The sequence below is a fragment of the Rhincodon typus genome, chromosome 21, assembly GCF_021869965.1.
Source record: "Rhincodon typus isolate 14 chromosome 21, sRhiTyp1.1, whole genome shotgun sequence".
NCBI lineage: Eukaryota > Metazoa > Chordata > Chondrichthyes > Orectolobiformes > Rhincodontidae > Rhincodon > Rhincodon typus.
In genome coordinates this window covers 10,963,155-10,975,443 of record NC_063352.1, presented here as the reverse complement: position 1 = coordinate 10,975,443, position 12,289 = coordinate 10,963,155, and the positions used below count along the sequence as shown (strand labels likewise).

At 39.1% G+C, this 12,289-nt stretch overlaps 1 protein-coding gene across 5 annotated transcripts in view; it reads left to right on the top strand.

Annotated features, from left to right (window-relative positions):
• zc3h7a (zinc finger CCCH-type containing 7A) overlaps nucleotides 1-9,456 on the top strand; it is a 71,241-nt gene extending 61,785 nt beyond the window's left edge. For all 5 annotated transcript variants that reach the window (XM_048609394.1, XM_048609395.1, XM_048609392.1 and 2 more), the window contains 6 exons: nucleotides 817-950; nucleotides 2,647-2,752; nucleotides 2,839-2,947; nucleotides 3,746-3,873; nucleotides 5,861-6,024; nucleotides 8,429-9,456. In XM_048609394.1, coding sequence (XP_048465351.1) covers nucleotides 817-950; nucleotides 2,647-2,752; nucleotides 2,839-2,947; nucleotides 3,746-3,873; nucleotides 5,861-6,024; nucleotides 8,429-8,618 — 831 coding nt within the window. In that variant the 3' untranslated portion in view covers nucleotides 8,619-9,456. The remainder of the gene's footprint in view (nucleotides 1-816; nucleotides 951-2,646; nucleotides 2,753-2,838; nucleotides 2,948-3,745; nucleotides 3,874-5,860; nucleotides 6,025-8,428) is intronic.
• The last annotated feature ends 2,833 nt before the right edge of the window (nucleotides 9,457-12,289 follow it).

Sequence of the window (12,289 nt, the reverse complement as noted above, 5' to 3'; positions counted from 1 at the left end):
CAGCATTCTGAAACTGGCAGTAAATGCTTGAAGACTGCCATTCTGATCACTGTTCCGCAGAGGAGATACTTGATGCCTTGCTTTGGCAACACCCACATGATCTGGAATTGAATGGGACTGGAACTCTGTGACTCTGGCTTATGGAGCTTACTGTTTTGTTTGCAATACTTCAGTCAACTGAACTAGACACTTGGACTGTATAAATTCATGTTTGTTTTTATAACTCCGTAACCTTTTGTTAACTGGATATTAGTTATAAATGCCATTCTATCAATGAAATGTGCATATTTCAAATAAAATTATGGGTAATTAATATAGAATAAGGGGTAGCAGATTTAAAACAGACGAGGAGAAAGCACTGAAGGAGTCGTGAATCTGTGGAATTCACCGCCCCAGAATGGACTCTGGGAAATTGAGTAAACTTAAAGGAGATGAACAGATTTTTAATTAGTAACTGGTTGAAGAGTTATGGAAAGTTGGCAGGAAAGTAGAGTCGAGGCCAAGATGAGATCAGCCATACTCGAGGGGCTGAATTGCCTACTCCAGCTCCTAGTTTTTATGTTCTTAATACATGCACCAAAGCGTGCATCTTTCAAATTAATGCAAAGTAAATAATTATGTTCATAATACTTAAAGCCATTGCAGTAATATTTTTTTCCACAATTTTGGACAGATATCCTTTTGGTGCAAGATCATTTGCAGTTCAAAATCCAGCTTCTTTTCATAGCATTTCAGACCTCTCCTCATACAAGTTAAGGTGTATTCAAACAGTTGATTGAGATGAGCAGTCTGTAATAAACAAATTTCTCCTTTAAGGTACCTCTTGGCATGACAAAATCCAGAAACCTGAACTTAAAGCTCAAGTTTGTGTGTGGACAGTGTTGGAGGCATGGGCAAGTCAGCGAGCCAGACAAGAACCGGAAATACTGCAATGCTAAAGCCAGACACCCGTAAGTAGCTAAATCATCAATGGTACTGTCTATTCAGTCAAATGATAAGTATTCCTGAAGAGCTAATGATCTATATTGAGTAATTGTAATATAACACCACAGACATATCTGATAATATGATTATTTTTACTGATTCCTATGGTGTAAATGCACTGTATATTATGTATCATGTTATGAACACCAAACTATTTAGTTGAATTTTAATGGACCAACTGCTATGATTTGGAGTGGCATGGTGGCTCACTGGTCAGCACTCCTGCCTCACAGTGCCAGGGACCTAGGTTTGATTCCACCCTCGGGGGACTGTGTGCGTGGAGTTTGCACATTCTCCCCGTGTCTGTGTGGGTTTCATCTGGGTGCTCCGGTTTCCTCCCACAGTCCAAAGTGGATTGACCATGCTAATTTACCCATTGTGTCCAGGGATGTGCAGGCTAGGTGGGTTAGCCATGGGAAATGCAGGGTTACAGGGATAGGTAGAGGGTGGGATGCTCTTTGGATGGGCGGTGTGGACTTAATGGGCCAAATGGCTTGCTTTGGCACTGTAGGAATTCTTTGATTAATCTTTTACAATTCAGTGTTTTTAAACTACCATGATTCCTACAACATTCATAACTTGATCCATGAGATTGGAAAATCTTGAGCGTATAATTTAGTTATTGTTATTTTGCTGGTTACAGAGCAGGACAATGATACATTGTCCTACAACAGCAAATTTAGGGCTGCAAATGACACCCACTGTTAGACTTGCCCTTGCCTGTTTATTGTCAACAATATTTTGCATTAAGTTGCTGAAAGCATGCAGCACAGAAGATGGAGTGTTCTCTGAGTGAATATCTCTTCAACCTGATCTGATTAAAAGATTTTGAAAATACCAGTTTAATACCTGAGAAGGAAGTGAGAATGAAATTCATTGTTAAATCTGACACAGAATTTAAAAGGAAAATATAGATTGGATTAAAATTTAAAGAAAAATGATTGAAAGAAAAAGTAGGAAAATTATCTTACAGAAAAACTCAACTGTTATAATCTGAAGGAATGCAATTCCACACTTTTAATTTAACACAGTTAATTTTCAGTGCAGGACATTGCCTGGCAGTAATTAACATTTGTAACTAAAGGAGTAATTTGACTTGAAAGCACTTGATGTTTTTTGTAGTGAGTTTACTTCATATCTCCTATGCAAATTCAGAATTTCGTACTGCTCAATATACTGCGTTGAAGCCAGACAATGAGATGTTTTTTCAGGTGGAGCTAACAGCAGGGCCTCACTTCTCTGCAGTAACTTTTTCATTTCCATACTTGTCACCAATCTGGCCTCATTTGCATCTAAATAATGATAAGGGCAAACTAGTTTCACTAAAAGTTTGGTCGCTTCGCCATGTGGCTTGTTGGCAGCAGTTTTTGTGTTTTACGAGCAAAGTAATGAGATGTCTCCTTGAACATGGACCCATGATTCTCATCTCTCCCACCTTGCTGTATGAAGGTTATCTCAGTTTAGTAGTAAACTATGGGCAGAGGCTAAGTTTTTTTAATATTTACCCTATAATGACACCGTTTATGAATATCTTTAATTTTAGTCATTGTGTAAACATTATTATTGCAATGGACAGATTCTACTGGAAGCGAAACATTAAGTTCACAGATGATATCTTTCTGTACTTAAGTGTCACTTTAACTTTTTTTTAACCTTTTAAAGTTGGACCAAAGAACGTCGTGTGCTACTAGTGATGTCCAATGAGCGTAAGAAGTGGACAACTATACGTCCTCTGCCATCAAAGAAACCCATTCCACAGCAGTTTGATGTAAGTGTTTGGAATATTGTTTTTGAATACTGTTTTTTTTTTAAAGTATGTTCCCAATTGAACCTTCTTTTGTGTCTCCCTTTCAGTTATGCTTGCATATAGCTAAAGGAAAGAAATGTACGTACACTGGGCTTTGCTCATTTGCCCATAGTCTTGAGGAAAAAGACATGTGGACCTACATGAAAGACAGTAACAGTAAGTGCAAATTAAAGCTTTATTGTCGGCACTTTAAAATGCAAAGTGACTTTGAAATCTGTAGTTAGATCATTTAAGTTGAATTTTAAATGATTGTTTGTCGTGATAAGATGACCTTCCCCTTTGATTCTTAAAACAATATAGTTGCACAATTCTTACTGAAGCAAAGTGTATGTTTTCACTTAGGAAGCTAATTATTTTATTTCCTGCAAATGCCACTATAAATATGCTATAAAGATCCCTTATTACAGCTTCCTAAGTACATTGAGAGTATTGTTCTGCATTGATGATGCATATTAATTCTTGTATTTTTCAGAGTGAGAAGTCTGATTTTAGCTCGAGGCTATTAATTGTGGTAAACAATAGGACCACAATGGCACTGTTTGCTAATATGATACTTTGTTTGAATATAATATGCATTCTTTGGGGAGAAGACTTAAAAGCTTAAAAAGGTCAAAAATGCAATCTTAAAAATTCTGATCTGCAAATATCTGACTCATGGCCTGACATGAAATCATTAAGGAAGAATTTGTAACTGAATTCCTTCGAAATTCTTGTGTGTTTAAGTTTCTACAGTAGAAAGCTTTCACAGATTGTTTTAATTTAAAATATTGGGCAGGCTTGATGGACTGTAATGCAAATTCAAGAATTACACTACCATGTCACATTAATCCAGACTGCATCTTTCAGTCTGAAAATCAATCAACTGATTTGCTTAAATTACTGCTCATTGTTGTTCAACTTTTCCATGACTTGAGTTCCTTTTTAACTGTACTGCTTTAAATTAAACTTGACCAGTCTTAGACATGGAACAACTGTATGAAATGTGGCTGAAGAGCCAGGAGCCAGAGAAAGAGGAAGTAGTTAATGCACCAAAGGAAAATGGCAAACAAATCCACATGCCAACTGACTATGCTGATCTTGTGGTAAGTGATTAATTGCAAGTGCTAGTAGATTGATTACTCCACTGTTGAATAGATTTTTAAATTGAACAGTTGTACTACAGGTTGTAAGCACTTAGTTGGGCAATATTGATCAATCATGGGAAGACAGTATGCTCACAAGCAAGATGCATTACTGTAAATGAAGCTCAAATCTGTAGAACCTAGCAAACTTGGTGGAAATTATGTCTCTTAAGTTACAATTCATGACCTCAATCTTGGGCTGAATCCAGTTGGTTTTGAATTATTTTGCCTTGATAACCTTGTTTGATTACATTTTTTCTTGTCAAACTGTCTCAACTAGAATGGGGGAGGGACTTTTCTTCATACTAGGAATTGCCCTTAATTGGTTATTGTCTTTCACTGCCACTGATCTCAGAATAAAAGAATCATGTATTGTAAGTGGAAAAAAACCTATGAAGGAAATGCATTATCTTTCTTCGAGCTATGATTAGCAGAGACTGCATTCAGTCGATTCTAATTTTCCCTTTTTTTTGTAATTGGAAACTAACAAAAATCTTAAATATAAAAGCAGTACCTAGTCGTAGCTTAAATTGTAACATAGTGAGATTAATGCTGGTGTTGCACCTTGAAGGAAAATTAATAGCTTTCCTGTCATGGATTGGCTTATTTTGGATGTGTTCTGAAAGTGAGTCTCCGGCTTGTCACCCATTCTCCTAGTGTTGCTGTGGACAATTAGCACAAAGTGCCAGTTTGTTTGAGGCCTACTGTGGTGTCAGAAGTGGTCTGTACAGATTTGCAGTGACAAAAGAACATTGTTTTCTTGCACTGCTCAAAATATTTTTCTTGACAGCTTCAAGATTTCTCAAGGGTTATTTCTTGGTTTTCATGGGCTTGGTTTTTCAGTTGCACGACTCCCTCACCCCGCCCTATCAGCTCCTCAACCTATTGCGGAGCATCTCTTCCTTTCCAAACTCCTCCCCTTCGCTGCCCCATTCCAGGGCTTCCTACAGCACGTATTCCAGTACCCCTTCCCCATCCATTCCAGCACACCATTCCCTATCCCTTTTCAGCTCCCCTTCCGAATGTCACCTCAGTGCCCCCATTCTTGATCCCCATTTATAGCTCACTCCCCACCCCCATTCCAACCTCTGTGACCCCATTCCAGCACCCCTCCACATTTCACCACCACCCCCCACCCTCCCCACCGTCCCACTATTCCAGCTGTCTCTTCCCATCTTCTCCACCACACCCCACCCCTCAGTTTGGTCCTGCCCCCTCTTCCCCACCTCTGTTCCAGCTACTTTCTTGTGTAAGTGAGAGGACAGGTCTGCCCACATTGAGCCAAACCCAAGATGATAGACAAGGTGGCAAGTGTTACCAGAGGAACCCATTTAGCTTTGCTGGCATCCGGTTCTGTTCATGCACCCACGGAAATTCATGTTCAATGAAATATTCAGTGTCTCCAACAGTGTAAAAAGTTACATTTGCAGTATATAAAGCATTGTGGATTAAATTTGAGCTCATAATTTCATGAGATAACCTGTCTCTAGCTTGCTATTTGGTTTATGTATACATAGTGTTTTAATAAATAAATGATATGCAATTAAGATTCTAATAATTAATGAAAGTGCCCAAATCTCACCTTGTCATTGTCTTTTTTTGGATGCTGACTGATCCAAGTATTTCTTTCGTTCATCGTGTTTTTAAGCATCTGTACAATAAGATTCTGAAATCTCAACTTGTGTCCTGTTGCTGTTGCGTAGCAGTTTTCATTAGTGTTTCAGGCCTCTGTACAACAAATCATTAATGAAACTTTAGAAATCATTGTATAGATTTTCATTCATCTTATTCACAATATTGCCTTCCTACAGCAAAGGGGAAATACGTTGGAAATGACAACTGTGCATATTTTTCCTTTAGCTATTTACTTTATGGCTTTTGCCTCTATCCGTTCCCTTTAATAGTGAAATGCGCTTAAAAGCAATTTGTTATCGTCTTTCCTTTAAAGATCGGCTATCATTGTTGGTTGTGTGGGAAGAGTTGTAACAGTGAGAAGCAATGGCAGCAGCATATAACCTCGGAGAAACACAAAGAAAAAGTTTTTAGTTGCGAGGATGACCAAAATTGCTGGCAGCATCGTTTTCCAACAGGACAGTTCAGTGTTTGTCAAATGTAAGGATATCTTTAATTCATCCTTTAGCAAAATAATTTAGTTTTAGTTTTAAAAAGCGGCTTGTTTACACCATTCAGATAATAAATCATTGTCTGCCAGAACATTTAATCCAGTTATAGTGGCAAATAGTAATGATCTGTATATAATCTCAATAGTAATACAGCATCTACCTTGTGTGCCTTTATAATTTATGTTGCTCACATGGACAAGACATAGTAGAAGCCACTGTAAGTGGTGCTTTATGATATTTGAAGGGTGTGAGTACAATATCTCTATCTTCTTTTGAGATTTTCACATTTTTAACCATGACCATGGATAGCTTTGTTTCCTTGCTGAAGTACACTTCTGTTTTTCATTTTTTATTAGAAGAAAGAATAATACACCACAGGTACAGTCCCTTTGGCTCACCAAGCCTGTGCCGATTCATAATCCTTATGTAGACCTGCTATTTATTGCCCAAATGTGATTTCTATTCCTCTGGTTGCTTCACGTTCATGTATCAAGATATGCCTTAAATGTTGCCAAAATGCCTGCTTCCACCACCTCCACTGGCAGAGAGTTTCAGGCACCCACCACCCTCTGTATGAAAAATTTTCCCAGCATTTCTCCCCTAAACTTTCCCCTCTCACCTTGAAACTATGCCCTTTTGTAGTTGACCTTTTCACCCTGGGGAAAAGAGCCTCTGACTATCCATCTCATAATTTTTACACCCTCTATCAGGTTGCCCTTCGGCCTCCGTCTTTCCAGTGAAAACAATCCGACTTTATCCAACCTGTCCTCATAACTAAAACCCTCCAGACCAGGCAATATCCTAGTAAACCTTCTCTGCACCCTCTCCAAAGCATACACATCAGTCTGGTAGTATGGTAACTGGAACTGCATGCAATGTTCCAAGTGTGGCCTAACTAAAGTTTTATACAGCTGTAACATAACTTGCTAACTTTCATGTTCAGCGTTCTGGCCGATGAAGGCAAATGTGCTGCATGCCTTCTTGACCACCTTATCCACCTGTGTTGCTGCCTGTGATCCCTCTAAATGTCAATGCTATTATCTTAATATTAATCTTTCTTTAAACAACTGAAAACTAATAAAACCTGCAAGCCAGGGCTTGAACATACTCTTACAGTTAATGCTTTATTTCACAGTGACTTCCACAAAATGATAATTTGAATTAGCTTTTATTGTCATGTGTCACTTAGTACTACAGAACTTGAGTATTGTTTGAAAACAATTAGACAGTAGTAGAGAATCCCCTGGCCAATTTCCCAACTAGGATATTGTGGAGAGGGAGTTTGTTTCACTGTACTCACTGGAATTTAAAAGAATGAGGGGGAATCTCATAGAAACATATGAAATGATGAAGGGAATAGATAAGATAGAAGCAGGGAGGTTGTTTCCACTGATGGGTGAAACTAGAACCAGGGGGCATAGTGTCAAAATAAGGAGGAGCAGATTTAGGACGGAGTTGAGGAGGAACTTCTTCACCCAAAGGGTTGTGAATCTGTGGAATTCCCTGCCCAGTGAAGCAGTTGAGGCCACTTATTTGAATGTTTGAAAGATAAATAGATTTTTGAACAGTAAAGGAATAAAGGGTTATGGTGAGCGGGCGGGTAAGTGGAGCTGAGTGCACAAAAAGATCAGCCATGATCTTATTGAATGACAGAGCAGACTCGATGGGCCAAATGGCCTACTCCTGCTCCTGCTCCTATTTTTTATGTTTGACCACTCCATTTCAAGCTGAATCTGAGTACAGGATAGAGCCCTTTAAGACATGTAAGGAAATTACTACATGCAGCATTGGAATCCAATATAGCAAATGTATCGTGTACATGACACAAATATGCGAGGGGTGGAAGTTAAGTGTAATTTCATAATAGAGACATTTCTGAAGAAAGATTTTTGCAAGGGATGGGCCTAGCAGGGATCCCATGGCAACACCATCTATTTGGGCGTATATTGTGTAAGTAAAGCTGAACTCAACGGTAAGAGTTGCAAAGAAGCAGATTTATTCTATGATTGGACTGCATTTGCTAAATAATCCTGGGTGCGCTAAGAACAATGCTGACAGCCAATTTAAGATTGTAAGTCAGACCCCGCAGTGTGGCACACTTAACCTATGTTGGAAACTATGTATGTTAATACACAGAGCCCTGTTCTTTTTAGTCAGAAAGAACATATGCACACACTTTTGCCCAAAGGTTTTGACACCCATTCACCTACCTTGTCCTCATTTTAGTCTCACTTGATGAATTTGATCACTTTCTACGAAGAAAATTATCCCATCCTTAATTTGAAAAAGTTATTGTACTGTATCTGTAATCTTACGTCAACATCTATTGAAAAGCAATGGATTTTGGAAATAAACAACCATTGAAATATAATGAATGTTTATGTTAATTTCAGGCATGAAGCAGGTAACTGTCCAGATGAGGAGAATTGCCAGTTTGCTCATAGTAAAGCAGAATTGCAAGAATGGATGGATCGAAGAGAAGTTCTAAGACAGAAACTAGCCAAAGCCAAAAAAGACCATTTGATTGCCCCGGATGATGACGACTTTGGAAAATTTGATTTTTTGATTAAAGACTTAAATTAATATAATAACAATGGTACGTTTGAATTTTCAGAAATGTGGTAGAAGTTGACATTTTTTTCAATTGAAACCAAAACTAAAAGGTGTGTAAGCAGTAAATCTTTGAATTGTTCTCCTGCTTTACTTTCCTACAGTAATAACTACTATGGTGTTGTGAAAGTGGCATACAGTAGAGGCAGGAGGACGGCAGTATTCTCTGCATTTCCATGTAACAACAGGCTGTTGTTTGCTGTCAAGGTGACATGCAACTTATAAAAAAAAATCATGGGTTATATTAAAATGCAGGGACTTGAATATTTTTGTGATATTCTCCATAATGTCATAGGAATATATTTGAGTAACTTGAGACATGGGGAAAAAACTTTGGATTGCAAGAAATGTGAGGCTGAAAACATACAGAATTCATAAACATTTCAGTATCCAAATAAGTTAAACAGGCAGAGGAATGAGGATCAGTAATGTGGCAATCCAACGTGGATAGTTTGTAACCGTTCAGAGATGAGTTAGCATCATTGAACTTGTTAGAGCAATAGGATGCTTCTTTTGATAACTTTTTTCTTCTAAGTAATAGTTTTTAAGGAAAATCATTCATCAATATATAAGCTGAATGGTTTAAATTTTACCAGCATTTAATTATGTGCTCCATTGTTGGTAACTGGGAAGCAGATGTTAAAAGAACTGCATAAAATAATTTCAATACAAAATTCAAAATTATTAAGTTTTTGTTATGTACAAAGCTTGCTATTTAAATGTTGATTTCCTTAAAAATCACAAGAATTGCCAGGTGGCAAAAATATATGGACCAATATTGTCAATAAAGGATATAAAAATGTTTACATTACGCATTGTTGGACTGCACTGTGTTCTGTCTGTAGAATTATGATGTCCACTTTAATTGCCAGTGGCTGATAATTCAGACATGACCCCTAGATGGCACAGCAAATACGCACGTGCAAAGGGGAAGTCGATACACTCAGAATTGAAGGAAATTTTGATGATGACTGTGACTGGTTCAAGTGTTATCTGTAGGAGACACTGCACTGAGTTAGATAACTACTTTAAATACTTAGTGAAAGAAGCACTGAAAGGGAACAAAACATGGCACAAGAGATCAATTAATGTTACATGTCGCACCCAGGACTAAATTGACATGAGAGGAAACAGCTGAGGCAGCAAAATTTCTGATTGTGGAAAGCATACGTAGAACTCATAAAGTAAGACCAATTTATCAGCTGTTTTGATCTTTTGGAGCAATGACTTTGGTAACTGCCAACAAGTCTTGATGGGGTGTATTTCAAAATGCTTTGCCTGTCTGCACTTTCTTTCTATTATCTCCTTGTTCTTTGGCAGTTTTTTTATTGTATCTTTCTTTCCCTGATCTGTTTTTCATTGTGTTTCTTGTACAATCCTTCTTTATCAACATCATTGTTTTTGTCCACTTTGATCTTTACACCTCCCACCACCCAGCCAATAGCCAGTATGTTCCTCTTTTACCAGTTCCTCACCCCATCAAGTATCATTGTGCTTTGAATTTGTTGAACGGGGAAACAAACTGAGTTTAGGGAAATTTATGAGAGCAATAGGTCGAAAGGAAGAGACTAGCATCAGAGTCAGACACAGGCAAGTTTGCCAGAGTAAAGATGCTGTCAGCAGCAATAATTATCAAGGAGCAGTATTATGATACAGGACTGAGCAGAATAGACCTCAGAGATCAAGGTGCCACCTGGTGTGAGAGTGCAGAAGTGTAATTATGTATCTATTTGCATCTTGAAGCTTAAAAAGTGACAGTGATCACGGGGACGAATAGCAAAAGAGCTAAGAACAGGGATTTATTTCCCATAAGAATTAATGAGATTTTGGCAATGCACCAAAACATCAACTTATGTATGAAACAGCCGAACGTGTAATGAAAATTGCTTCCCAATACAATATGGACATTTTTATGAATCAACAAATATTGGGACAACGAATAGTGTGGACCCCTCTGTACTCCGAACGCCAGAATTGCTGCTGACTGCAATAGGCATTGTTTGTACGTGGGCTTCTCTCATTACCATATGCCTTTGATAATAATGTTACCATCAGTGCATGTGCAGATTCTGCACCAGGACCCCCTTCCATTTCAGGACAATTAGATTTTAAAAACAATGACCAAGCATTGAGATAACAAGGTGTAGAGCTGGATGAACACAGCAGGCCAAGCAGCATCAGAGGAGCAGGAAGGCTGACGTTTCGGGCCTAGACCCTTCTTCAGAAAATGAAGAAATGTCTGAATCTATTTGGTTATTTCTGACCTGCTTATTGCTCTAACAAGGTGAACGCTGCCATGCTATGCACAGTAGCTCACGTCTTGTGCCCGGAATATCCTGAAAGAAATTCATTCTCTTCAGGCAGCAAAGGCATTCAGGCAGCAACATCTGCTGTTTCCATCTCAGATTCCGGGGTATCTTCAGCGTTTGATGTATATGGCGAGCCCATGGGTTCCAGAACAGTTGGAAAGACAACCAAGAAGCTGGGCACATTTTGCTCCCACACCATTTGCATCTAGAGTCAGAGTCCTACAGCACAGATACAGGCCCTTCGGCCCAAGCTGGTCCATGCCAACCAAAATGTCTGTCCACGCTAACCCCATTTCTCTGCACTTGGCCCATAGCCTTCTAAACCTTTCTTATCCGTGTATTCATCCAAATGCCTTTTAAATGTTGTTAATGTACCTGCCTCAACCACTTCTGCTGGCAGCTCATTCCATATGCATACCACCCTCTGTGTGTTTAAAACAAAATTGCTCCTCAGGTTCCCATTCATTCTTTTACCCTCTTACCCTAAACTGACGCCCTCCTGTCCTCGATTCCCCAACCCTGGAAAAAAGACACTCTGCATTCACCGGATTCATGGTCCCAGCTTGTCCAACCTCTCCCTATAATTCAGTCCCTTGAGTCCTGGCAACATCCTTGTAAATTTCATGTGCACTCTTTCCAGTTTAATAACATCCCTCCTATAGCAAGGCGACCAAAACTGAACATAATACTCCCAAGTGCGGCCTCACCAATGTCCTGTACAACTGCAACATAACTCCCCAACTTCTGTACTCAGTGCCCTGACTGATGAAGGCCAATGTGTCAAAAGCCACTTTCACTGCCCAGGCTACCTGTGACTCCAATTTCAGAGAACCATGCACCTGAACTCCAAGGTCCCTGTCTTCCACTACACTCCTTAAGGTCCTACCATTCACCATGAAACTCCTATCTTGGTTTGACTTTCCAAAATAGAACACCTCACACTTATCTATCTAAACACCATTTGCCATTTCTCAGCCCACTTCCCCAGCTGATCAAGATCCTGCTGCAACCACAAACTTAGTAATCAGCCTTGTACATTCTCACCCAAATCATTGATATAAATAACAAACAGCAATGGGCTCAGCACCAACCCCTGAGGCACACCACTAGTCACGGGCCCCCAGTCCAACAAGCATCCTTCCACTACTACTCTCTGCTTCCTATCATCAAGCCAATTATGTGTCCAATTTGTTTCAAAGATAGTAGGAAATCCAGATGCGGGAGAATCTGAGATAACAAAGTGTAGAGCTGGATGAACACAGCAGGCCAAGCAGCATCAGAGGAGCAGGAAGGCTGACGTTTCGGGCCTAGACCCTTCTTCAGAAAAAGACCCTT